The sequence below is a fragment of the Bactrocera dorsalis genome, chromosome 4, assembly GCF_023373825.1.
Source record: "Bactrocera dorsalis isolate Fly_Bdor chromosome 4, ASM2337382v1, whole genome shotgun sequence".
In the NCBI taxonomy this organism is placed as follows: domain Eukaryota; kingdom Metazoa; phylum Arthropoda; class Insecta; order Diptera; family Tephritidae; genus Bactrocera; species Bactrocera dorsalis.
In genome coordinates this window covers 42,031,580-42,058,637 of record NC_064306.1, presented here as the reverse complement: position 1 = coordinate 42,058,637, position 27,058 = coordinate 42,031,580, and the positions used below count along the sequence as shown (strand labels likewise).

The 27,058-nt window shown below is 38.5% G+C and overlaps 3 protein-coding genes across 12 annotated transcripts in view; 1 reads left to right on the top strand and 2 right to left on the bottom strand.

Annotated features, from left to right (window-relative positions):
- LOC105224140 (ecotropic viral integration site 5 ortholog) overlaps window positions 1-18,739 on the bottom strand; it is a 72,860-nt gene extending 54,121 nt beyond the window's left edge. For 3 of the 7 annotated variants that reach the window (XM_049456245.1, XM_049456244.1, XM_049456247.1), the window contains exon 1: window positions 18,032-18,738. The gene's annotated coding sequence lies outside the window, so the exon portion shown is untranslated. Of the gene's footprint in view, window positions 1-18,031 lie in introns of all 7 variants that reach the window. The other 4 variants (XM_049456248.1, XM_049456249.1, XM_049456246.1 and 1 more) reach the window with 2 other exon arrangements.
- Window positions 18,740-19,412: 673 nt separating this feature from the next.
- On the top strand, window positions 19,413-21,277 carry LOC105224141 (dual specificity mitogen-activated protein kinase kinase dSOR1). Of its 3 annotated transcripts, none has more exons than XM_011202134.4 (4): window positions 19,413-19,618; window positions 19,962-20,592; window positions 20,654-20,980; window positions 21,046-21,277. In XM_011202134.4, exons 1-4 carry the CDS (start codon window positions 19,509-19,511, stop codon window positions 21,160-21,162), a joined length of 1,185 nt encoding a protein of 394 aa, XP_011200436.1. In that variant the 5' UTR covers window positions 19,413-19,508; the 3' UTR covers window positions 21,163-21,277. The 3 variants fall into 3 exon arrangements, with proteins under 3 accessions (XP_011200436.1, XP_011200435.1, XP_029405228.1); XM_011202133.4 differs by having other exon boundaries at window positions 19,418-19,618; window positions 19,953-20,592; XM_029549368.2 differs by having other exon boundaries at window positions 19,496-19,618; window positions 19,942-20,592.
- LOC105224144 (kelch-like protein 5) lies at window positions 21,176-26,585 on the bottom strand. Of its 2 annotated transcripts, none has more exons than XM_011202135.4 (8): window positions 25,819-26,585; window positions 24,032-24,395; window positions 23,580-23,966; window positions 23,217-23,518; window positions 22,947-23,154; window positions 22,769-22,891; window positions 22,476-22,706; window positions 21,176-22,050 (listed from the first exon to the last, which is right to left on the bottom strand). In XM_011202135.4, the coding sequence occupies exons 1-8, from the start codon at window positions 26,064-26,066 to the stop codon at window positions 21,973-21,975; spliced, it is 1,941 nt and encodes a 646-aa protein (XP_011200437.1). In that variant the 5' UTR covers window positions 26,067-26,585; the 3' UTR covers window positions 21,176-21,972. The 2 variants fall into 2 exon arrangements, 1 of the variants encoding a protein (XP_011200437.1); XR_002183851.3 differs by having other exon boundaries at window positions 21,993-22,050; window positions 22,227-22,706; window positions 25,819-26,584.
- Between the last annotated feature and the right edge of the window lie 473 nt (window positions 26,586-27,058).

Genomic DNA, 27,058 nt, shown 5'->3' with positions numbered 1-27,058 from the left:
CAATTCTTCAAGTCATATTACAATAACGTTTAAAGGGTACTAAGTACTTCGCTTATATCAAAATACAAATAACCACATATAACAGAAATACTGAAAAATACTCACATTTTAACTTGCAAGTGTAATAAGCAATGGAGAAAGTTATGTAGACTAAAAAATTAAGCAAAATTATGGACTAATAAATTATTTTATTAATGAAGTTCCCAAATGGTTTAATTGAAATTCGAGTTTAGGAAAGCAATTGAGAAATAGGCCAGCAAAGTGGGGCAAATAAAACTGAGTTACTAAACTCATCTACTTTAATTATTGCTCTCAAGCTTTAATCAGCTTGACACCAAAGTGTTAAAATTATTTTTTGCAATATTTCTCATAAGATGAAAGAAAAATAGACAGCTTAATATTTTTCTTAGAAAGTCCAAGACACAGATCTGTCAGTTCCACGCCGATTAATTGTGATAACCGACAAAGAACCTACAACTTTTTACACATGTGCATATCCACATACATACTTATACATTATATATAGACAATTAACTGGTAGCGCACTGTTGGCTAAAACAAAAACCAGCAGCTCTGTTGACCAAGTTTGTAGAAAAGCAGATTGCATGCGTACGAATAAGTGGCGAAAAAGTTGAAATTAAACTGTTGAGAAAGGAGGCCATCATTGATGCGGGCAATTTGTTAAATTTTACGAATACTTTTACTAAGCTATATGGAGTTGTTTTTATTTTATTTATATATGTATGTATGTATATTAGATGGTACCTGCGGCGTTCGCGATTACATCTAATACTTTATGTAGTTAAGGTGTTAAGTTCTATTTGAATAGCTTAGGAAAACTAAGCTGATTACCATACATATGTAGCTACATTCATTCAAAATGATGATGATGATAATGATGCGAAACTTTCTCAATCAGCCTCATCATCTTACGATCGAATCGTTTGATTTATTATGTTTGGTTTGTAGAAAACTCCGGGAGTGACAACTTGACTTGACCCAACAAAACGAAAAACTCTTCTAGCGTTATTTCAAATATTACATGTTCGAAAGAATCGCGAACTGCCGTAATTAGATCGACTCATATACATTTTTGAGTTCAATGTGGAGGTGTGAAAGCGCGGTTTCAACATTTTCATATTCGTTATACCCTGAACATGGTATATTAAGTTTGCTACGGAGCTTGTTAGACCCAGAAGGAAACGTCGGCGACCCTATAAAATATACATATGTATGTAAAAAGTGATCAGTGCGACGAGCTCGATTTATTCTGTATAAGGTCGTACGTGACCTTTTCTCGTTAAGATGCTGTTCTTTTCTTCGAACCACCGATATTGTACCACTGCCTTACAAACTAATCCATCAAAATCAAGTTGCAGGAGCATAAAAATTGGTAGAAATTCCAGAAAATACTCAATGATTTAGTTTCCTAACTGAATTTCCAAACCAAATATTAGAAAAAGAGAAAGGTTCTGCGGAAGATTTATGATCTTTGCGCATTGGCGATGAGCTGTATGAGATATACGACGACATTGATATAATTCAGCGAATTAAGAGACAGTGGCTGGGCTGGCTACGTCATGTCGTCCGAATGGATGGAAACGCCCCAGCTCTGAAAGGAAGAGGAATACCTCTACTCCGTTGAAGAGATCAGGTGGAGAGGGACTGGGCTGCACTTGGTATCTCGAATTGGCGCCAAATTGCGAAAAGAAAAAACGATTAGCGTGGTGTTGCAAATTCGGCTATAACCGCGTAAGCGGTAAAGATATACATTTAGGATTTTTTTTTATTCAAGATGAAAGTATCATATCATGAGTAGCTGTGCATAATGGATGCTTTAAGAACAACTCCAATGGCGTCCCTTGAACTGGTACTAAACCTGCCACCTATAGACCTCTTCGCAGAAAACTACGCAGCAAAATGGGCGAGACGACTATTGGCTGCAGGGGAATTTACAAATGGAACGTTCGTTCATAGTTCAATGGGTAATGGCAAACAATGACTACATGACCCGACTTTTTTTTAACTGGGAAAGAAGGTTCAAAGTAAACATAGGAAAATATGGCTGGTGTAAAGGTATGTTAGCTACGCGCAGTACTCTAAACATCTACTGATGGCTCGAAAATGGAGGATGGAGTTGATGCCGGAGTATACTACCCAGAGTTAGCATAAGTCAACCTTTTAAGTTACCGGACCACTGCAGTATATTTCAAGCTGAGGTCTTTGCTATTGCGAAGCTGGCCTCTAATGCACCTGCAAGCAATTCCAGAGTCAACATCTACGTAGACAGCCAAGTAGCATTCAAAGAAATAACCTCCTACCGCATATTGGCCAGAAATGCCTTGAGAAACGGATCAGCATTTAAAGTGTTGCCAGAAGTAAGCAACTTCACTTCGCTAACATCCAAAAACGTGATAAATATTGTAAACCTATGCATTGTCTCGACGATCTCGATAGAAGCATGGTAAGGAAAATCAAAGCACGATGGAACGAGCTACCTGGGTGCAAGACGCAAAAGTTATGTGCAAAACGGTATATCGGAAATACACAAAATTCCTATTGTCACTCGATATAAGAGACTGTAAGAAATTGATCGGAATACTAACTGGTCACAGTGGAGCATATCTTGTGCATCTGTCCCTCATTGACAAGATTACGCTGTAAGCATCTTTGGTCCCCATGGTACACTGGAGGAGGTATCGATAGTGAGGCCGCAGAGTCTGTTAAAAATCGCGTCAGCACAGGCGTCCTAAAGGATGACTACTTCTCTTGGATTTAGAAACTGAACTCTTTCTGGTATCGCAAAGGACCAAAACTGGTCTATACGTGGCTTATTGCCTACCAGTTTTACCTATCCTATCATGAGTCGTTCCAAAAACCAAAAATCTGCCAAACACTCTAATTTACATATGAGATCAAACTTCACACGAATATAAAAAAGGTTGTGACAATCTATAAAAAAAAATGTATCGATTCCATTTATGACCGTAGTGTAGCTGGACCAGTCCCGATCCAATTTGATCTTAAGTGTGCGACCATGTTTAGTGCTTTGCAGCTAGAAGCATCATTTCAAGAAGCGAATAAATCACACAAGCGAAAAATGCAAGCAGAAAATATTCTGATATAAAACAAAAAAAAAAAACATACACAGTGATAGATGGAACTTTGTTTCTTGATATTTTTTGGAATATTAGTGGCACCGTAACTCATTTCAATTAATTTCGTTATTGTGCAATTAAGAAAAATGGAAGAAAAAACAAAGGAAAAGAGGAAGCAAAAAGCACAAACTAAGCAAGAGTTGCACAGCCGAGTACAACAAAAGATGATAAAAACAACCGTAAATGGCACAGTAAGCAACATTTGCGCTAATAGCATAAACAATAGTCGATATAACAGCAACAACAACAGTAGGGTGCACAGTAGGCACAGGTACGAACATGTTACTAGTTTGTATGGGCGTAACTGAACATGTGGAGGAAGGTAGGCATTATTAGAGCAAAAATAACAAAAAAAAAGAAAAAGAAAAGAAGAAATAAAAACTGCTTCACAAACAGCAACAACACTAATAACGGTTAGCAATTGCAGTTAATTTCGTACGCCAGCACCAAGAGTCATAAAATGGCGAAGCAAAAATGAAAGAGTACGAAATAAAATATATGAATACCTCTACTGATGAAAGCCTATGGAGGAGGAAGCAGAGGCAGCCGAAGCAGCAGATGGCAAGCTTCAAATGCACTAAGCTAAATTGTGGTGAGCTTTGGGAATTGGCGCTGACAAGTTGCAAGTGTGTGTGTGAGTAACTGCGTTTGGCAGCCGGCAGCCTGTTGGATTGGACGACCGGCCATGTAAGATGCACATAAGATACGCTAGATACCAGATACGAATGAGACGAGATACATCATTCGAGTGTGTGTGTATAGCAATGTGTAGTAAATTGTGGTTGCATTGTGCTGTTGCAACGGATGGAATTGCACTACCATAAATGGCATTGCAACTTTGTCTGTCCGTCTGTCTATTTGTCTGTTGGCGGTGGAATTACTACACCAACTTGCTCGCAACATAAATAACTATAGAGAGAAACAGCGGAGGTAAGAAATAAATATAAATAAACAAGAAGCTAAACAGCAAAGGCTAGAAACGACAAAAGCGGCGGGAAGAGCCATTTGTAGTTCTTATTGCAGCAATAAATAAATAAAGAAAATATGCGCGAGGGCTTATATAATTTGAGAAGGTATTCAAAAATTCAACAGCGTGAGATTGTAGGCGCGAAATTAGATGCTTAGAGAATTTGTGAGAGTTTTTCCAAATAATTCTGACTCCAGAGGTTGTCTTCTTGCCTATCACATATTTTATCCGCAATATAAGCTTCAGAACGTATCGAAACAATCTTCGTCGAAGTTGCTAATACTGATTTCGGGAAGCGGATGATTTAAAGGGTGATCCTTTCGAGGTACTTTTTTCGATATCCTTTTTTTTGACAAAACATATACAAGGTATACTTATGGTCAATATAATCGGCCTACTGAGAATACTATTCGCAACACCTTCATCCATCTTGAGACTTAGCATTCATTATTGGATAATATTGGACCGAATAGATTACGCCCACCACGCAGTGAAGAAAATATTGTATCCGGACTTGAGAGTGTATACATGGACCATGGAGAGTCGAATCGCCCGTTCGCAACAGCTCGGAGTGAGGTATGGAACGACTTGGCGATCTTAAATTGAAAATGTAGAAAATACGGCTTGTAGAAAAACTGAAGAGGCTGACCTTCCCAAGCGATATCGCTTCATTCTATAGGCTATTGAAAAGTTCCAAGAAGTTCTGACGTTTCCAAACCAAATTTTGTTCAGCGATGAGGCTTATTTCTCAACTGAATTCTCTATGGGTATGTAAACATGTAAAGTTGCCGCATTTGGGACGAAGAGAAATCTGAAGAGATTGTCACTTCATCCAGAAAAAACGGTTTGATGTGGTTTGTTGGCCGGTTTAATCATCGGTATAATTTCTTAAAAAATGACGACCGTTATCGGGCCATGATAACCGACTATTTGATGACTGAAATCGAAGCTCGTGATCTCAGCGACATTTGGTTTCAATCAATTAATGTTCAGAGCACTTTGGTGAAGAGATAATTCACGTTTTGGGCCTGTCGATTGGCCAGCATAGTTAGACTTTTTCCTGTGGGGAAATATAAGGCCTAAAGTCTATGCGGACAATCACGCTTCGATTCAGGCCTTGCAGTAAGACATCACGCATGATCATCCGCCAGTTACCAATCGAAATGCTCTAACTAGTCATCGAAAATTAGACAAAATGGATGGACCATCTGAGACGTAGCCTAGACCAACATTTGAAAGAGTTAATCTTCCTAAAACAAATGTTCTTTCGAATGATAATAAACATTCTCTATTAAAATTGAAATTTGTGTTTTTTTTTCTTAAAACAAAAAGGAGGGAACCTTGAAATGGTTCACTCTCTAAAATGTCTCTTCAAAAAAAACAAACAAAACGCGTTTTTTACATGCAAGCGGTTATACCCTTTATGTTATGCTCGAGAGTAATGATTCTAAATACATTTAAACCAAATCTAAAAATCTAACCGATCATGACAAGTGACAACTTTTTTCATGCAGCAGATATATTCCATAATTGGTTATTAAACTTTCAAGTGCAGCCTGACTGGAGTTAGAAGCTGTTCTTACATTAAGATAAGATTTAGCTTCGCTTCGTAACATTTTCAAGGTGCTGCTTCTTTGGAGCTGAACTATGATGTTCGCTAGTGACTGAAAATGAAATTGAGCCCCTTTGACAGCCAGTAAATAGATAATGGGGAAAACATCAGCAACACAAAAACAACCAGCAACAACGACATCAATATCTCGCTTGCTAATGTTGCATGCTGAGGAATTGTTCATGCAACAAACAATGCAAAGCAATAAAGGAAACTGCACGGCGAATTGCTATTGAACGCATGCCAACTTATTGGACCAGCTACTATGGTGGCAACAACATCAGCAACAACAACAAGAAAACTTGCAAGCCAAACATCTGGTGCGGCATGGTATTTGTATATGCGTTTATGTGTGTGTTTGTGTGTGACGGCGCACTTTGCAATTGCTATGTCGAAGCCAATCAAGCTGACTGCAGCCAGCAGCATCCATTCCCGATTCTGTAGATTGATTTTCATAGCTTTGAGTTGTCGGCGTGCAATGTAAAGTGAGAATAAATTTTAAATTCGATCATTTGGCGCGGCAACAAATCCATTCCATGCGATATCAATTGAAGATATCGAATATAACAGTAAATTGAATAACTACGCATATACACACAATCTTACATATGTATATGTATACAGGCAGACATATGTACATATATTGTGCACTTAACAATTGGCATTTCGCTGGCAAAGTTGCGCAGTAACGAAATTGGAAATTGCAAAAATTCGAAAAAAGACAAAAATAATAACCAAAACATTATAATAGTGTGTATGCACAATAAACGACCAAGAGCGACTGTTACCTAATACGACAACAAAAAAAATGTGTTCAAATTACAATATAAAAACTATGAACATAAGAAATATGTACAAATGTATGAGTGTAGGTAATTGAAACAAGTCTCCTCAAAATGGTTTCAATGAAAAAATTCATAAATATTACGAAAAAAAGAAAAAAAGAGAAAAAACATTAACTTCTGTTGCACCCATGCTATATACCCTTCACAGATGCATTTCTTGTAGCATATAAGGGCATACAAATATTTTGATTTTATTCGGAGATTGTACCGCTGCTTTGAACAACAATTCATGCCAAATTTCGTGGAGATATGTTGACAACTAAACAAGTTTTCCATACAGGGACTTGATTTTTATCAGTCAGTTTGTATAGCATGATACAGTGGTCCTACGAGGTGTGTTCAAAAAGTATCGCGAATCGTAACTTACAGTTTTCTTCGATTGCAGGGGCGTGGTGCATCATGAGTTCTTGCCACAGGGAAGAACGGTCAATAAGGAATATTACCTGCAAGTTATGCGCAATTTGCGCGAAGCAATCCGCCAGAAACGCCCGAATTTGTGGAAGAACAAAAATTGGCTTTTGCACCACGATAACGCCCCTGCTCACACATCGTTGCTTGTGCGCGACTTTTTGGCCAAAAACAACAGGCAGCATTAAGGCATCGTTAATGCCGCAGCCACCGTATTCCCCAGATCTGGCCCCTGTGACTTTTTCTTGTTCCCTAAACTGAAGAGGCCCATGAAAGGACGACGTTACGCTTCTCTTGACGAGATAAAGACGGCGTCGAAGGAGGAGCTGAAGAAGATAAAAAAATGATTTTTTGAAGTGCTTCGAAGATTGGAAAAACCGTTGGCACAAGTGTATAATATCTCATGGGGATTACTTTGAAGGGGACAAAATAGATATTCATGAATAAATAAATAATTTTTGAAAAAACACAAAATTCGCGATACTTTTTGAACACACCTCGTATATCGGCGAATATCTCAAAACTCAGAGATGAATACAGACAGACAGGTGGACACGGCTAAGCCGACTAAGATTGTCATGCCAATATACATATGTATATAACGGGAGATCCAAGTAGAGGCACTTTTCCAATAGCCTTCTTTAGACAGATCACGAGTGAGTCGTGTCAAGCGCTCGTGTTATTCGTGTACAACGTTGTCTGGCACTTCATCATGGAAAGACACGACGACCGTGAAGAGTCCAATCGGCGCCATTCCCAACAACTCGGGCGAATGTACGAAAGTACGTGGGGCATTTTACGTGGAGATCTTAACTTGAAAACGTACGTAAATACAGTTTGTGCAAGAACTGAAGCCGCCCAAGTGACAACGCTCCGCTCTATGGGCTCTTGAAAAGATTCGCGAAAATCCGACGTTTTTGAATCAAGTTTTGTTCGACGAGGCCCATTTATGGCTCAAGGGATATGTAAATAAGCAAAATTGCCGCATTTGGAATAAAAAGAGCAAGCTGAAGAGATTCAAGAGGTGCAATTTCTACCAGAAAAAACTACGGGTTGTTGTAGCCGGTGGAATCATCGGCCCAAATTTCTTAAAAAATGACGGCGGTAAACACATAACCGTCAATGGCAATTGTTATCGCGACATAGTGAACAATTATTTGATGCCTGGGATTGAAGCTCGTGATCTCGTTAACAAGACGGCGCCACTTCCACACATCGCATAAATCAATGGATTTATCAGAGAACACTTCGGTAAACAGATACTTTCACGTTTTGGGACGGTCGATTGGCCACCAAGATCGTTTGATATCACACCGTTAGACTTTTTTCCTTTAGGGATATATAAAGTCTAAAGTCTATGGAGACAATCCCGATTCGAGTCAGGTCTTCACGCACATCTCGCGTGACATTCGCAAGTTACCAATCGAAATGCTCAACCGAGTAATCGGAAATTGTACTCAACGCATGAACTATCTGAGACATAGCCGCGGTCAACATTTGAAAGAGATAATCTTCAAAGAATAAATGCCTAAGATTGTTTTTTGGAATGAAAATAAATATTTTAGATTAAATTTGATGTTTTTGTGCTTTTTCTTTAAAGAAGGCAGGGAAGCTCGATATGGATCATATATGTTTACACGATCTCCGAAGTTTCCTTTTGTGTGTTAAAAACTTCGTGACAAACTTGATACACCCAATTCAGCGTATGCAAATTACTGTTAAAAACCATAAGGAAAGTAAATAATTATGTCTGTCTGTACGTAAGTGCATGAAGCAGGTCCCACCAACATGACTTAATTAAAAATTGCATAAATATTACGAAATAAATAAAAAATGAAAATAAGCCCCAAAAAAACAACGAAAAATATCAGATAAAGTAGTGGTTATCAGACACCGTTACAACACAAGCTATCAAAACAACAACCATATCACTAACAACTGCAGTAATCAGTTCCAGCAAGAGTCAGCAAAATAAAGTTTACAGTAAAATGGGACACATGTTGCTTAAACAAACATACACACACACTTACGTACAACATGCTTTGTCAGCTTGAGAGCAATTTTCACACACTCAAAGCCAGCTTTTGCGCGAATAACTGTCTTTTGGCTTTGTTGAAGGCGTTAACTGACTTCAAGTGCAAATTATGCCACGGGGGCACAAAATGATTAAAACGAATATTTGGCATAATTTTCGATTTAAGTGAAGGTCACCAAACGGTGGCTTTTATTTACCGTTTAAGGCTTACAAAAATGTTAAGTACATGCATACGCACTTTATGAGCGCTGCACCGTCAAAAAACAATAAAAAGAATGTAATAAAAAAGTTAAGGAAGTGCCGAATTCGGGTGCAACCGAATATAAAATACGCTCGTAACTCGTTAATTAAAAACAAAAATTCGTATGCAATTTTTCAAATATTCTAATGGTGACAGGTTAATGTCGCAACCGCGCCCGTCCCGTTAAAACCCTGGCAGGCCTCAGAGTACGGTCCCCCTGCGCTAGTCGGCTCTAAACGTATAGCCTCATAGTAAGGTCGTATGTCAACCCTCGGCTTGGTCTCGTTACTGAGACAACCTTGAGGCCATTAAAGTCGACTACCTTCCGGGGGACGAAGACCGGTTTTGGCAGGGGACCCTATTTGCATTGGCAAGAATCAAAAAACAAGAACGTTAGCGGAAAGGTAACGAAAGGAAGTGAAGAGAGGTCAAGGCCTGCTATTGGGGCGACGAAACCGACGCTGGCGAAATGCAGGAACAGGACCACTCAGTGGAAAGTTTTACATCAGCCCCTTCTACGAGCGATAGGTTGGCGGAAGCCTTCAAACGCGGCGAAATCACCAGCAAAACCTAAGGAACCTCTGCTAGACTCATGGCTCTACAGGGGCAGAAAAAAGTCAGTTGAAGGCGGACCGCTGCTTGGCGGCCGAAATCGTGAAACACTACGGTGATAAATAATACACTCGAGTGGGCCAAGAGTGAGTCGCATGAGGGAGCAGCCTCCGTAGGCATTGTCAGTGGTGGAGGGGTTTACTATCAGAAGCTCTCTATGAACACCAGCTTTAGAGCTCCTGACTATTGCAGTGTTTTTTAAGCCGAGGTTGCAATTATTAAGGTAGCAGAAGATTTACTGCTCCGGAGTGCAGCCTCCTTCAGAGAAGTGACAATCCACTTAGATAACAGGGCGGCGATACCAGCCTTGAACTCATTAACAGTGCGTTCAGGGTTGGTCATGGAGTGCCTAACTTTGTTATCAATAGCTTCGGGTCTTCGTATGAGAGTCAAGTCACTCAAGCAGTTGTAAATGTGATGAGCTAGCAAGGGAATACACCCTAGAATCGTAAGAGATCTAGTGATCTCTTTGTAAGACTAGCCTCTCCCTAGTTGTGGCGGTTTTAACAAGCCATTAACCTATTGGTGTCTACGCTGTAAGGTGGAAATCTTACCAGACGCCATCTGCAGAAGCTGTTTGAAAGACAATGAGCTGGAAACAACTCAACACTTTCTGCTTGACTATCCGTCGTTAGCGTTTGGGATATCAAGGTTTAAAACACTTGGGAGCGTATACCTTCAGATATCTCACCGAACTGGCGGTAATGGAAATTAAATGCCTGTGGTTTCACAAAGAACTATATATTACAATCCACGTGCGATATATCTAGATTAGCCATCTAACCGAACCTACGATATCTCACACATTGATCACTATATCATTTATCGCATATAGACAACCCGTAGGTCTATAATCAGTATATTAGGTATACGGAAGATCTGCTCTGATTTTAGCAACTCATTTTGGTCGAGAAAACAAAGGCATTTAACCTCATCAAATCTTACTTATTCACCTCAATATGGACCAATTTACATAGAATTACCCCAGGTACAAAGTCGACAGGCATAAAAATTTTTTTTTTTCAACAAATTTTTAATAAAATACAAATTCTATTAATATATTTGAACATTTTCCCAAAAATTTAATATTTGCCCTACATACTCTTCTGCAGCCTCTGTTGTCAAAATATTTTTTGTGATCTTTTCTCACACTTTTAAATAAAGTAAATAAAAAATTTCCCAGCAATACGAATTGCTTTATCAACGGTAATATTTTTTATATATTCCTATTAGTTGTTGGTGTTATTTATTTGGTGTCTTTTATATTATTCTCACCTACTGACACATCTTCTAAGTTTTGTGTGGCACAAATAGCGCACCGTAGAGGCGTTGAAGCACACTTAAATCAAGGATGACCAGTTTCAGTTGCTTTTGAATAAACGTGCGCATGCGTGCGTGCTTATATGTGGGATTATATTTCTATAATTTGCATTTAAGAAGAAGAAAATTTGCTTACTTGTTTATTATTGACATCAGAGGCCATGTTTAAATATACTTAACTCCAACAACTGATATTTTGACTACACATTTTTGATACCACATACGATTTATGGCTTTATAAGGTTAACTTTTACTTTAGCACGATATTAGCGATACTGTGTAGAGTTTTATAGTGGAGAGAAGAAGCAACGCCCATAGGGTTATAGTTGTTTGTATTTAGTTTTCATCCAGGACTTTAAACCCGACAACATCTCTCGGAATTATTTGGCGACAACAACAGCTAAAATAAATACGGCGTAGTAGAAAATGTCGAAGAAATTATCCTTTCGGGTTTGTCCGGAAAGTAATAGGACTGATTTTCTTCCGTCGCGATTGTAATTCGGAGCGCGCGCACACCGACTGGATTGGGTAGAGGGCGTTCCTAGCTAATGAACGAGCGACTGGTCAGTTGTCTCCGAGCACCTGGAGAGTCAGGACAAACCTTTTTTCGCGCAATCTGAAAATGCAGCGTTCGTTAGAGCAGAGGTAGGCGATTAAATTCTGTATGAAACTCGGTAAATCTGCGACAGAGACGTTTTAATGATCAAGCAGGCTTACTCAGACGTTGCTTTATCAAGAAGTGGCGAGTTTCGGTGACACACGCTTTTTGGAGCGCTGAGAAGAGGTGATGAAGACCATGCTGGGAGACCTGCGACTTCGACAAACACCGACAATGTGACTAGTGTGCGCAAAGATTTCAACTCAGACCGTCGACTAAGTATTCGTTTAATTGCCCAGATGTTAAATTTATCAAAATCTGTGGTTCATGACATTGTGATGCAGACCTTGAACATGCATAAGGTATGTGCGAAGATGGTTCCGAAAAGTGCCCACCCCCGCAGCAGCCTTACAGCCAAGTTGCGGCCCACCCCGGACTTTTTTTGTTACCTTGCTTGAAAAGGCCGATGAAAGGTAAGGATTTTGAGACAACAGAGGGGATCCAAGCATGCATGGAAGACTTTTTTATTTGACAAGATATCTTCTGGAAATTTGGCATGGGTTATTTTTCTAAGCAACGGTACAATCTCCGAAGATATTGTTCCGATTGGACCACTAAAGCATATAGGAATTGTCAAATACACTCCTCCATCAATATCAAGATAAAGACCTTTTTACTCTTTTATGCTATAAGAAATGCAATTTTGAAGGATATTATAGCTTAGGTGCAACTGAAGTTAAAGTTTTTTCTTCTCTTTTTTTGATAAATAATTTGCGTCGAGTTCAACGAATTTCTTTGTACCTATTCCCAATTTCAATTATGAACTAGTTTGTCATTTAAAGTATGAATGAACTAAATGACACCGAGGTCAATGTGCCAATGTAGACGCAGTTACAAATGAACAAAAATGTGTGTACATACATATGTACGCGCTTAATTAGGAAATACAGTAAAGAGTAAGAGTGCGATGAAAATAACAATGAAATTTCACTTTTCCATTTATCATTTAATAAGTAGTGTTGTTGTTTGCAAAAAATCGTTAAAAGTAAGTTAATGCTCTATAATTGCCACACCTTTTTTGTGACAATAGCGCCAAGTCAATGTACGACAGGTGGACTGACTAAGTGTGCTTCACATTTTTCATTTCAAAAATTTTCCATATGCAAACGGAATTAACAATTATTTATTTAAGGCAAAGCAAAAGTGAATTCCTAACACAAAATAGCCAATCCTTTAGGTTTTCATTATTAACTTTTCAATCCACGCAAATGCGAGGTGCACACACGCTATTCATAGGAGTGTATAACGGTCTTTGTGATGTATAAATATCTGCACACATCCCCATATACATACATACATATATGTATATGTATGTATGTGTATATATAATGATTAAATGCGGGCGTTCCTACAACCCGTTTGGTCAAAGAAGAAGGAGCCAGTGGCAGCAAAGTGTCAGCGGGATCGGAAGCAGAAGCAAGTGAAAAAAATACGAATTTACTGCTTGCTAGTTTACTTTGTTAGGTTCGTATCTCTGGATTGACAAATAAAATCAACACTGTTTAATTTAATTCAACAACTCTTTATTTCACAACTCGTCTACACTATAGCAGTTTACTCTTAGCACTGATTGATTACGTTGGCGCTGCCACGGCTTATATAGCCACGCACTTCTCGCTGATGCCGACGTGTCCTTCTAGAATATTGCGTCTGGAAATTACCAGAACATACGGCTATACGGCGCCAGACGCAAGCAGACAGTCGCGGCGCCAGACTCAGATATTGTTTACCTAGACAAGCAGACAGCCGTGGCGCCAGATGTCTACAACAAGACAAATGCTATTCCATATACCTATTATACCTATAGCTTTTGTTCATAATCAGGGATGCATATAGTAATACAAATATAACTTAATACTACTTTTGTAACACTGCCCTCCACTAAAGCCTAATCGTCCCGATTAGGCACAAATCCTCTTGAACCAAATGGGGCGAGCCTCTCCAAATGTACTACTTTCATTTTACATCGTGCTTTTCCATTTCTTTGTATGCGGTACACCACGTCATTAAGTCGTTTCATCACCATATAGGGTCCTTCCCAAGCTGTCTGCAGTTTCGGGGACAAGCCTTTCTTTCGAAGTGGATTGTACAACAGGACCAGATCACCTTCTTCAAAACCTTTTGAATTTGCCGCTTGATCGAACCGGTCCTTCATCTTATTGCTCATCAGATGCGTATGCTGTCTTACCATTAGATGCAATTCATTCATTTCTTCCTTTAAGGCAGAACAATAATCTCCATCATTTCTTACAGCTGTAGGATTCGTTCCAAACTTAAGATCAGCAGGGAGTCGCAGATCAGATCCGAAAATAATCTTTGCTGGCGTGTAACCAGTTGTCTCGTGCTTCGCTGAACGATACGCCAGCAGGAACATCTGGATGCACTTGTCCCAATTCCGTTGATCTTTATCAACGATTTTCCGCAGATGTTCTTCAAGCGTTCGGTTGAATCTCTCTACCATCCCATCTGATTGTGGGTGTAACGCTGTTGTCCGTGTCTTGTGGATGCCCAATAATGTACAGACTTCTTGGAAAATGGAAGATTCGAAATTCCTGCCTTGATCTGAGTGTAATTCGACGGGCACTCCGAACCTTGTTATCCAATTTTCTACGAACGCTTCGGCTATTGTCTTCGCTTCTTGGTTTGGTAAGGCATATACTTCTGGCCATTTACTGAAATAGTCCATGACAACCAGTAGATATTTGTTACCGGCCGTACTGGTTGGGAACGGACCTGCAACATCCATTGCGACTCGTTCAAATGGTGATCCCACGTTGTACTGTTGTAGCCTACCGCGACTTTTGGCTTTAGGACCTTTAGCTGCCATGCACTCTACGCAATTACTTATCCATTCTGCTATGGAATCTCGACAACCGATCCAGTAGAACCGCTGTTTAATCTTCTCTATAGTTTTTGTAATTCCAAGGTGCCCTCCACTAGGTCCATTGTGATATTCTTTCAATACTTTCGGGATCATGGACTTCGGTACTATGATCAGCAGACGAGACCGTTTGCCATCTTCACTTTCCCAGGTACGATGAAGGTATCCATTAACGAGGTTTATGCTGTTCCATTGGGCCCAATATGCTTTTGCCGTTGGACTCTCGCTACTTATTTGTTCCTTTGGTGGTCGTACCCCATTTTCTTTGGCTATTATCAGCTTTGCAAGATCAGGGTCCTCCAGCTGATTGATTCTGATGCGGTGAGGAGTCCAATCATCTTCAGGTTCTATATTCAGTGATCGCACGTCGATTATACCTTCTTTTCCTTCTGATTTGGAGCAATGTTTAAATTCCAGTGGACAAGGGCGATGTGATAATGCATCCGGATTTTTGTGGTGAATCCTCTTTCGGTGTTCTGTTGGTTGTTTCCATTTTGATGGGTTTACTTTTATCTTGCAATTTCGGGCAAAGTGACCCGCTTTTCTACAGTTGAAACATCTGCTTGTTGTATTTACTCGCTGTGCAGCAATTGTCTTCAGAGTCTTCAATATTTCTTCCATCAGCGCCGGTTGTTCCATTTCAATCCTTTGTACTTTGTGTGCTGGTTTACTTAGTAGGGAAGCTGTTTCCTGTGTGAGGGCGTGCGAAACCGTTTCAGCAAACGTTCTTTTTGGCATTGCATATGTGGCGCGTTTGGTGTCCACATCACGAATTCCATTTATGAAACATTGAATTTTTACCCTCTCAATGTAATCCACAGGTGCATCTGCATTTGCCAAATGAGCCAGTCGTTCTATTTCAGTTGCGAACTCTTGCAATGACTCGTTCATTTTCTGACCCCTATTTTGCAGTTCGATCTGGTATATTTGTTTCCGGTGCTCACTACCATATCGTCTTTCTATCGCACTCATCAATGCCTCATAGTTGTCCCGTTCACAGTCTGGAATAGTCTGAAGGATTTCTGCCGCAGGTCCTTTCAATGATACAAACAAGGATGCCACTTTGTCTGCTGCATTCCAGTTATTGGCCATTGCTGTCTTTTCAAACTGAAGTTTGAAAATTTGAAATGGAATACTTCCATCGAATGTGGGTGCCTTCAATCTTTGATTATTTGTTGATGGTGCAGGGCCATGTAGTTGCAGTTCTCGCACACGATTACTCAGTTGAAGAAATTCTGATCTTAAATTTTCTTCGTCATTTTTTATTGTGCTTAATTCGTCTTCAAATTTTGAAAATTTCTCTTGCACTTGTGTATTATTTTCTGTAATCTGTTGTACCAAACGCTTTTCTAACTGCGTATTATTTTCAGTCATTTGTTGTGTAAGGCGAGACTCTAACTGTGATGTATTTTCAGCTATTTGCGTTATTTGCTGTGCCAGACGATTTTCTGTTTGCGCTGCATTTTCTGTTATTTGTGATATATTTTCGGCTATTTGCTGCGCCAGACGATTTTCTGTTTGCACTGCTTTTTCTGCATTTTCAGCTATTTGCTGTGCCAGACGATTTCCTGTTTGCACTGCATTTTCTGTATTTTCAGCTATTTTCTGTATAGCCACTAACAGCATGTTCATGTCTGCACTTGATGATGTTCGTTGTTCTTCTACTTTTTCTTCTACCTTTGTAGAAGTTTCTGGCCCATCAAAATCGAACTCGTCCACATTAATTCCATCCGCTTCCATTGCTTTACGTAGTCGTGCCTGCAGATCCGCCTTTTGCCCACTTATCGGCAAATTACGCTCCTCCAGTTCCTTTTTTAATTGCTGAATTCTCAATTCTCCGAATTTAACCATCTTGAATTTGGATTATTTGACAATCCCACTTCTGACACCAATTGTTACGAATTTACTGCTTGCTAGTTTACTTTGTTAGGTTCGTATCTCTGGATTGACAAATAAAATCAACACTGTTTAATTTAATTCAACAACTCTTTATTTCACAACTCGTCTACACTATAGCAGTTTACTCTTAGCACTGATTGATTACGTTGGCGCTGCCACGGCTTATATAGCCACGCACTTCTCGCTGATGCCGACGTGTCCTTCTAGAATATTGCGTCTGGAAATTACCAGAACATACGGCTATACGGCGCCAGACGCAAGCAGACAGTCGCGGCGCCAGACTCAGATATTGTTTACCTAGACAAGCAGACAGTGCGGCGCCAGATGTCTATTGTTTCGACGAGCAGACAGCCGTGGCGCCAGATGTCTACAACAAGACAAATGCTATTCCATATACCTACAGCTATTGTTCATAATCAGGGATGCATATAGTAATACAAATATAACTTAAGTGAAAAAAATATATATGAAAAGTGAAAAAGGATGAAAAATGACGATGGTGCTAGGACCAGCCAGCAGTATGGACAGCTGATAAAATACATTCGAGTTTTATAGGCAAAGGATGGTTTATGGGGAACTAAAAGTAAATAAAATGAATTAACATCGGCCACGAGTTGTGGACAGAAATTAGATTAGCGCTGTCGCTGGTTGATGCAGTGGCAGGCGCCGAAGTTGTTAAGGGAATGGAAAAATTAATCGAAAAAAATACAACCGCAGGAGCAAATGCCGCGGTGTTGTGGCAGAAATAAAGTTGCGTTCACAGAAACATATTTCAGAGTCTTAAATGCCAACAACCCGCAGTAAAAATTCGCAAAACCGTAAAACCGGTGAGAGTAAAACGAGAAAATAAAATTGTTTTCAAACTAAAGCACTGGAAAGTAAGTGCCACTGGTGTGGTCGCAGGAGCATGGTGTGATGACCATAAAAATAACTAGAAGCTCAAGTTAAAGTGTGAACTCTTCACTGGCATTTTTTTCTGTAACAAACGACCGCAACAACATATTTTAATACTTTGAATAAGCAGAAATAAAAAAAGTATACGCATACGCATATGTATATAATATGTACAACAAGAACGCAACAGCAAAAAATGAATCAACAACTTTATTTTAATTGAATGAATAATTGAAAAATTAATAACATACTATGTGGCAGAACATACATACATACATAGGCATACATACATACATATATACGCATGTCCGAATAAATTGCAGAAAGTAGTAAGTTTTATAAGCATTTTTATGGCAAAATTGACGAGACGAGATTCAAATACAAACAAATTTTATATTTACACACCCACATTTTGAAAATCACACGAATCTACCTCTAAAATATCATAGGAACGACAATAAATATCTCCGAAGTGCAAATTTAAGATGTTTCTCAACTCACCTTTTCTAAAGCTGCCGTACACATCGGTCGTTTATAACAGGTGATGCATAATCTTATTCACTGATTTACCAACAACACCACTGCCTACCTGTTATAAGTATATAAATCCAATCAGTAATTTTTCTCCAACAAGATATTTCACAGATAAACTAGCAACTTAAGCTTTTTTCGACAGTGCTGATGCTGCTTCTTGCTTGGTTTGTATTACCCTTCCCTTTTTTCATGGATTTTTTTGTTTGTTTTTCTCTATTCACTTGCACCGCTCCCAATTGGTGAGAAGTACATACATATAGCAATATGCAAAATACAAACACTTTTTTATATAAAAATTACTTTGAAATGCATATAATTTTGTTGGGGAGCCAAATTTTTTCTGCTACACAAACAACACTTCAACACAATTCTTTGATGCACCGTAAACTTCAATAAATTTCCTGTATGTATTTTTTGCGTACACTTGCACTCGCGCACTACACACACTCGCTCAATTTCGCTAATTTTCTTAATGTGTTACTCTTTGCAAATTCTTAAACACATAATTTTTCTTTTTAGTAAATAACTGTAAGAATTAAATAGTAACAAAATCTTCACAAACTCCGATACGCGTTTCTTTACAAGCGAGACGGTCTGGTCTGCTCGTTTTCACCGATTTGTTGTTTTTGACTTTTTTAAACAACAAAATTTTTATTTTCCCTGCATTCATTTTCTGATCAGAGATTTCATTTTGACGTTTTACTTTTCTAATTAGATTCGTTCCATTTTCATTTCGTTCCACACATATTGGCATCATGCGGCGCAAAAACAATGCGAGTGTTACCCATCATCGTTCATAAGAATTAAAAATATTATAAATATTTTGTATTTAATTAATAATATAGTTTAAACTGTTTTTATTGCAACTGTTTTTAAAGAAATATTCACTCAGCTTAGTTCTTTGCACAGAATTTAGAAATGAGTTAAACAGTTGTAGTTGGTTTAAATAAATCTCCTTTATAATTTACTTTTACCTATCTTTTAGAACTTATAATGTTTTGTAAGTTGTAAATTGTTTTATATTAAAATTTTATTTAAATTATTAAATATATTTGACAATTAAAGTTAAATAAACGCAACAGCTGCTTACAACAATAACAAAACAACAGCGTAGGGTCGATGAAATCAGCAAAACACAGTGTAGTCTACACTTTCAATTTTTGGCCGCAACCCCAACTTTATTCCCTTTTTTATATATCATTATAGTTATATTTTGGAATGCTTTAATTGAGATTTAATTTATATTAAACATTTATCCATCATATCTTTTTGGAAAAACTGTTTAGATATGTATTATAAGTTTTTAGGATCAACTACAGAAATCCCTTCTGGGAAGTTTTTTTAGCAATTAAAACTGTGAAAGTACAGCACTGCCAAGGAGGAGTTTTCGGTATTTTGCAGAGGTATCTTTTTATTATTTTGTCCACCCAACGGTAAATAGAATATGTCGAAAAATAAATTAAATTTAACGCTGCCTCCTGGAGCTGTAGATGCAACTGTAGCCGCGTCACAGGTTGTACCAACACCGCCATTCAAGACACCATCAGGAACAGAGTAAATATCCCAATAAATATTTCTATTGATTTTTTTCATTTTCTGCACTAGCACTTTGTTGATTCCTTCTAATTTGAGATTTAACTTTTTTGCTGCTTTAAAAAAATCTCTGCGCCGACAAACGGTTTTGTACGATGTTGGCTTTGCTAAAGTTATCTGTTTCTGTTAAAATATGTTATACATCTCGCTATATGGAGTAATTCAATGCATTGGCCAATTTGGGCTGCTGAGCATTGTATTTATTTTCCATGCCTCTCTATCGAACATCTTTTTCTCTTAATTTTTTTGCTTTTCGTTTTGTTGCACAAAAATTCATTAAAAAGTTAAATTAAAGAAAACATAGTTTACTGGGGAAGCCGAAGACGAGCATCGAGGCGCTAACGGAGACACTGGAAGAGTTGGAAATGGATGATTCCGCACGAAACCGCATTAAGGTGTTTCTCAGCCAAAAAGAGAAAATCGGTGAACTTTCTGATGATGATCTCGAAAAGTTGGGTGAACTTGGCTCCGGTAATGGTGGTGTAGTTATGAAAGTGCGTCACATACCCACCGAGTTGATAATGGCACGTAAACTAATACACCTTGAGGTGAAACCGGCAATTAAAAAACAAATAATACGCGAACTGAAAGTATTACATGAGTGTAACTTCCCGCATATTGTTGGCTTCTATGGCGCCTTCTACAGCGACGGTGAAATCAGTATTTGTATGGAGTATATGGATGGTGGTTCTTTGGATCTGATATTAAAACGTGCCGGTCGCATACCGGAATCAATACTGGGCAAAATAACAGTAGCCGTGCTGAAGGGTCTTAGCTACTTGCGTGATAAGCATGCTATAATGCATCGTGATGTGAAGCCGAGTAATATATTGGTGAACAGCAGTGGCGAGATAAAGATTTGTGATTTTGGCGTGTCCGGACAGCTAATTGATTCCATGGCCAATTCCTTTGTAGGCACGCGCAGCTATATGTCGGTGAGTAGCGCTGTGCTTCTATATTATTTTCAGGCATTAAAGTTTTCTATTTTCCACACAGCCGGAACGTTTGCAGGGTACACACTACTCGGTTCAATCGGATATTTGGTCACTCGGTTTGTCACTAGTTGAGATGGCAATTGGCATGTATCCGATACCGCCACCGGACGCCAGTACACTGGAAGCGATCTTCAATGACGATCCAGAGGATGGACAACAAACCGTTGTGGAACCAAAAGTGATGGCGATTTTTGAGCTTCTCGATTATATTGTCAATGAACCACCGCCTAGGTTGGAGCACAAAATATTCTCCGACGACTTTAAAAACTTCGTGGACATATGTCTGAAGAAAAATCCCGATGAACGTGCTGATCTTAAAACACTGCTGGTAAACATATATAATATTGCTTTTAAAATTTGTATAAATATTAAAATTGATTTTGTTTTGCCTAGGATCACGCATGGATACGCAAGGCTGAGGTTGAGGAGGTGGATATTGCCGGTTGGGTGTGCAAAACAATGGATCTGCCACCATCGACACCGAAACGCAACACATCGCCCAATCAATAAAAATAAATAAATACTAATTTTTGATAATTATAATTAATGTGCATTTGCTTTACTTTTTATTTATATATCCTCCCTAATAAATATACTCAATAACGAATCATCTGTGCGAAATCTATCTAAATTTTTTTATTTCAAACAACCGAATTTCTCCGTAGCGGTCGTTTTATCAGCTAACTGTAATTATTATACCCTGTCTGTTTGTATGTACGCAGTTTTTGAAACGAATTTTTACACAATTTCTTTTCTCCCCAAATAGTTTTATTTGTCGTAAATGCAGCTATCGGACCTTGATAAGTTATAACTGTCAGATAAACTTATCGATTACAATCAAGTTCTTGCATGGAAAACTTTTTTATTTGAAGAGATATGTATCTTCATGAAATATGGCTTATTGAACAACGCAACCACAACCGAATAATCAAAATCAAGTATTCTATGGCAACTTTTTTATTTGGGAAGGGCATTATAGCGGCGATGCAGCCGAAGTTAACGTTAACCTTCTGCTTTGTTTTTAGTTATTTGCACGGGTTAACGGAAATACAACGCATTGTTGTTTTATACATGCAAAATATGTATATTTTATTAAAGAAATAAATACTCATATTCGTAAATTCAAAAAATAGTTTCGAGCACACATATGTAATTCCTATTTATATATAATGTATGTATGTATGTATGTATATGCGTATGCAAAGTAAGAATACATTACAATAGTAAAATTTGATTTTTTGCTTCTTAAATCTAAATACTCGTTTGGTAAAAAAATATGATAAAAAATGTATTGTTGTATTAATGTATGTATGTAGTTGCTTAAAGGTTGTAATAATCGACAAATTCAACGGTGCGTCTGTAACACATCGGATTCAATCTGACCGGTTTCCATTTCTTCTACAAATTCCAAAGACCAAAAAAGGTATCAGAAAACGTAACAATGTGAGAAAACATAAAGAAAAGATAAAGAAAGAAAAAACGATCAGTGTTTTTAGTTAAAGAAAACATCGAACTTAACTCAAGTATTATATATAAATTGTATATATATATATATGGAATGCATAAATGCGTACGGAATGTTTTGAGCGCAAGAGCAGTAACGAAATATGCAAGCTAGACGGGATGCAGTTAGCGCACTTCTTTCGTATTCACGTTAACCAAAAATTTGTTTATCAACTTAACATGCTTCTTTTCAAAACCAAGTTATTTGCCAACTTTCCAAAGCAATAATACTATAAATAAGCCACTTCACATAATAACGCAACAACAAAAGATAGATAGATGAAGGATGAGCAAAAAAAAAATTGAATATAAAACTAAACTGTTGCGCTGGGTAATGGTGGTGTTGGTGGTATGATATTCGGTATTGCCACAACGCTTGCGCCAGCGCGACTGTATGTCAGCGGTGCAGCTTGAGTCCATTCGTTTGTCTCTGCATTGTATACTTCAACGGTTTTTAAATAATGATTGCCATCATAACCGCCAATTGCCATAAGGCGATCGCCTAGCAAAGCGCAGCCGATAGCATCGCGCCCGACGTTAAGCGAACAGATCTGCAAGTATAATATAGTAACATTCTTTACTTCACCAAAAAAAAAAATATTTCACCGCTTACCAAAGTCCAAGAATCTGTTGCGGGGTCGTAGCGCTCCACTGTATCGGTGCGGCAAACAGAGGGATTGCTGGCCGGACAATCGTGGCCACCCAACGCGTATAGGAATCCATTAGCCACAGCAACCTGCGAAAAAACTTGTAAAGTTTGCGTTAACATTCATTAAACCGTTTGTACTTACGCCTACGCCACCGCGTCGTTTGTTCATTGGCGCACGCATGGTCCATTTATTGGTGTGCGGATCGTAACATTCGATCGAACGATGGCACACCGAACCATCTCGACCACCTACCACATATAAGCGCCCGCCAAGCACTGCCACACCAGCGGTTGAACGCATTGAGGACATCGAAGCCACGTAACTCCAGGTACGTGTGCTTGGGTCCCAACTGTGGACACAAATATGAGATTGTATTAAACAAAAATCTATGCTAATTTTTGCAGCACACACCGTTCAACAGTGGACAAATAGCTCCAACCATCATGACCACCGACCGCATAAAGTGGACCCTCCAATACCGCCACGCCCAAACCGTGACGGTGCGTGCCCATCGGATTCAGCGCTGTCCATACCATCGTATTCAAGTCTAAACTCTCTACAGTATTGAGCGTTTTTAAGCCATCGCGACCGCCCACTATAACTAACTTATCATCCATCACAGCAACACCGAATTGTAAACGACGTGCGGACATATTCTTCCACACGGACCACTTGTCCGCATACGGACAGTAGCTTTCAATACTTATAGCGCCCTGTAAAATTATTATTTTATTGTTAAATATTTTATTGTGCTTGCATATATTTTACGGGTACCTTGTGCGCATCCATGCCGCCCACCGCCAATAAACGACCTACCGTCGACTTACGCGGCTTTGTGCGTTCCGAAGCTATTAAAGCTAACAAATTCCGTCGTTCGGGCAATAGATGCCACTTAAGCGCTTCCATCACAAGCTGTTGACATTCATTGGAACTGCACAGCGTTTCCACATGATCCATAATAAATGAGGGTTTCAGCAGCGGCAAACGCACTAACGCCAGCAACTCGGGAATGTGTTTCTCGCGGCTGGCGGGATCGTGTTGCACCCACATCTTGAGACTGTGCACTACGTCCTCCTCGGTGGGCACATTGAGATCATCGCTAGAAATTAGCTTACCCAGCTGCTCGGAGTCGAGTTGCAGAAATTCTTGATTTTTGCAAACCTGTATAAAAATAAAAACAAATTTTTATTGGAGATAAAATGGATAAGAAAATCAGCGAATTTTACCTGCATGAAATGCTGGCATGTGTAGGATTTGGCCAGACGTAGTAGCGTTGTGCAGCTTTGTCGTTCTGCAAAGAAGGCAAAGCCCAGGCAGTTTGAGGGATGCAACTGGCGCGCAAGGAAGTTGCAACAGGCAGTGACTACAGAGTTCAACTGTAGCAGACAGGCAGTGGCTAGGAGCGTTTCTACAGTATCTTCGCGCAGCTCAATATAACCCGTATAACAGTATTGTATTAGTATTTGTAATGCATCGCCATGCACCTCGCCAAGCGTGACTTCCTGCTCTTTGGTCTCACGCAATGAACCGGTGAACATGGCGGCAAAGTAGGCGCTCGATGCTGACAATACTACACGATGGGCTGGCACTCTACGCAAATTTAGGGAAATAAAGAAGTTATGGTTTAAATATAAACAAAGTTGTTTAGATCGTATCCTTATATGGCAAGTATAAAAGCAGAGCGATCAAATCAAGTTCTTGTAAGAAAACCATTTTATTAGGGTATTTTAGCTTCGGTGTGATCGAAGTTAAAGAATTTGCTTGTTATAGAAATATTTCTATATTCATAGCAACTGACGAAATTCTTCGCGCTATAAACATATCGGCAACATGTCAGCAACCCAATTTATATGTAATTATATAAACATATTAGCCCTAGTATATGTATATTCCTATGAACTTTTGAGTATGCATGCATTAATTAATGATTCATATAAACAAAGTCATCCAGGCATAACTTTCCAGGTGTTTGCAAAATTTTTAATGAAGAAGTTGATTACACGGAAATTGCTAAACGTCAGCAATTTTTCGACTTTACTTGATATCCATATCTTCGTATTAGTTTAGATTTTGTTTATTTATTTTATTATCACAGTACTATTTTCGTTATCGCACCGTTATTTTATCAATGTAGGGGAGAAACTTTAGTTTAGTCATAGTGCTATTAATTTTTTGACGAGTTTAAACATTACGATGTGTATTGGTTGGTATCATATGTGTTCATACCATATGGTATATACATATGTTTATATACCTTTGTATTTACACAAGTTATCGGGTAAGAGCAACAGTTAATTCAAAACAAAACAGAAACCAAACGCTTGTCCGTTTCCGTACGACACCTTCACCTTCATCCAACCAACGCACAGCTGTAGCGACATTACATACACATATATTTATAACATACATATGTATATGTATTTATAATTTACAAGAGTCGGCATCTATATATCACATAGAGTAACAGTTCGCTGTCATTTCACATGGAACGAATAGTAAAATGTGCAAAAGGGGAGACAAGTGCATAGCGATGGGGCTATACAATTGTCGTACTGGCTAGCACTTCTTTGTTTGGTGTGGCTTTTCCTACAGCGCAGCAGTTTGCAGACAAAGAACGAGGCGCACTACGATTAGTGCAAAAAAAAACTTCACATACACATATATTTATACATATTATATTTGAACGGGAAGATGATAGACAAACAGCATTCGACGTAAAGTGAATGTATACGGTTTACTGGCGATTTGTTTGTGACGCAGTATTCCGTACTCAACTCTTTATGCACATAAACATTCTCCCTCGACTGTTACTTTTGTTTGCTGTATGCAAAATGCGACCTGACCTTAGCTGTCTGTTTCGCGTGGCACTTTTTATAATATACAGGCTCTTGTAATTGAAATGTCTTTGTTTCTGGCGCCGGAAGTGCACTTCATTAACAATGATCAGTAGTTTTCTTTTAGAGATGTACATATTTAGATATGTATGTAGATATGAACTAAAGTACACACTTACCGCTTGCCGTCGATTCCAGCAATTAATACTACATCGCAGAGCTGATGACTGTCCAAGTATAACTGCAAGCGCTTTAATACACTTTCCGCGTGATCACGACAGCGGAAATATTCATCTTGACTTACGGCAGATGTAAGGCTGCCTAAACTATAGTCTCGGGTTAGGGAATCACCATCAGCCAGTAGAGATATGGGCGCAGATGAGGATGTCATGGAATCACGACTAGGGCTATCTTTGTTAGTAGACATATTCGCGACGTTGTAGAGCAAAACAATTGTATATCCGTATGTTTGTATTAAAATCGCAGTTTAGTTCTCAATTACAAGCTCTCTGCCTTTATTCATTAAATGCAAAAATTGTGCTTAAGAAGTTTTACGTTTCTCGATTTAATAGTTGCTTTACGGGTTATTGTATTTTGCGTTTTTAATTTTATTATGTACTTTATTCCGGATTGCACTCCAGTAGGGTAAACAAAAAGAGCACCAACACTTTGAAACTGCAGCAGCGGAATGGCAACGAATCGTTTATTGCCAATTAAATGCACTTAACAAAGCGTTGGAGTTACTCAACTAAACGGTCCACCTCTTTGTTCCGCGTATTTATTTTGAACGTGCGTTGCTTTTGAGGCAACTAAACCTATTGAAACTGCTACTCCTGCTTCCATAAATATGGACTAAAAATCTTTTAATTGCATTTGTTGCAGGAAGAATGTATGAAGATAAATATGGCGTACGAAAACCAGCACAAAATACGATCAGGTGCAAAAATAATGAATTCGACGTTGCCCAACCTTTATAAGTGTAGAAGTACGAAATGTTTTTATAAATACATAATCATTAAGAAGGCTTTAACCGAAGTGAATAATTTTAGTTTGTTTTCTGATTTTTAATGTGTTGAAATTAACATAAAATTAAGAAACATTTCTTAGAATAAAGACGATTCCAATCACGACTATTTTATTGCAAAGATTGGGCAACTACTTTTGTAGTAAACAGCGACGAAAATAAAAGTTCTCAAAGGGTGGTGCCACTATTGCGAAAAAACGAAGCACTTTGGCAACACATGTACTTCCGAGAAAAATACATATCCGGCGCAACTACTTATACAAGATATTTGTGAAAAGTAGAGTTAAATCTACAAAAGTGTACAATTAAAAAAAAAAAAACAACTACAAAATAAATACTTCTGCCGAAACATATAATTCACTAATTAATTCAATTGTTGTTAATATATATAATTA

Excerpts from the sequence above, each read along its gene's own strand:
- LOC105224144 (XM_011202135.4), bottom strand. The coding sequence starts at position 26,066 with ATGTCTACTAACAAAGATAGCCCTAGTCGTGATTCCATGACATCCTCA. Across the intron at positions 22,892-22,946 it reads AACGACGCGGTGGCGTAGGC|GTTGCTGTGGCTAATGGATT; the intron begins GTAAGTACAAAC and ends GTTTTTTCGCAG. Across the intron at positions 22,051-22,475 it reads CACCATTACCCAGCGCAACA|AAGAAATGGAAACCGGTCAG; the intron begins GTTTAGTTTTAT and ends TGGAATTTGTAG.
- LOC105224141 (XM_011202133.4), top strand. The coding sequence starts at position 19,509 with ATGTCGAAAAATAAATTAAATTTAACGCTGCCTCCTGGAGCTGTAGAT. Across the intron at positions 19,619-19,952 it reads AAGACACCATCAGGAACAGA|AAAACATAGTTTACTGGGGA; the intron begins GTAAATATCCCA and ends GTTAAATTAAAG. Across the intron at positions 20,981-21,045 it reads CTGATCTTAAAACACTGCTG|GATCACGCATGGATACGCAA; the intron begins GTAAACATATAT and ends TGTTTTGCCTAG.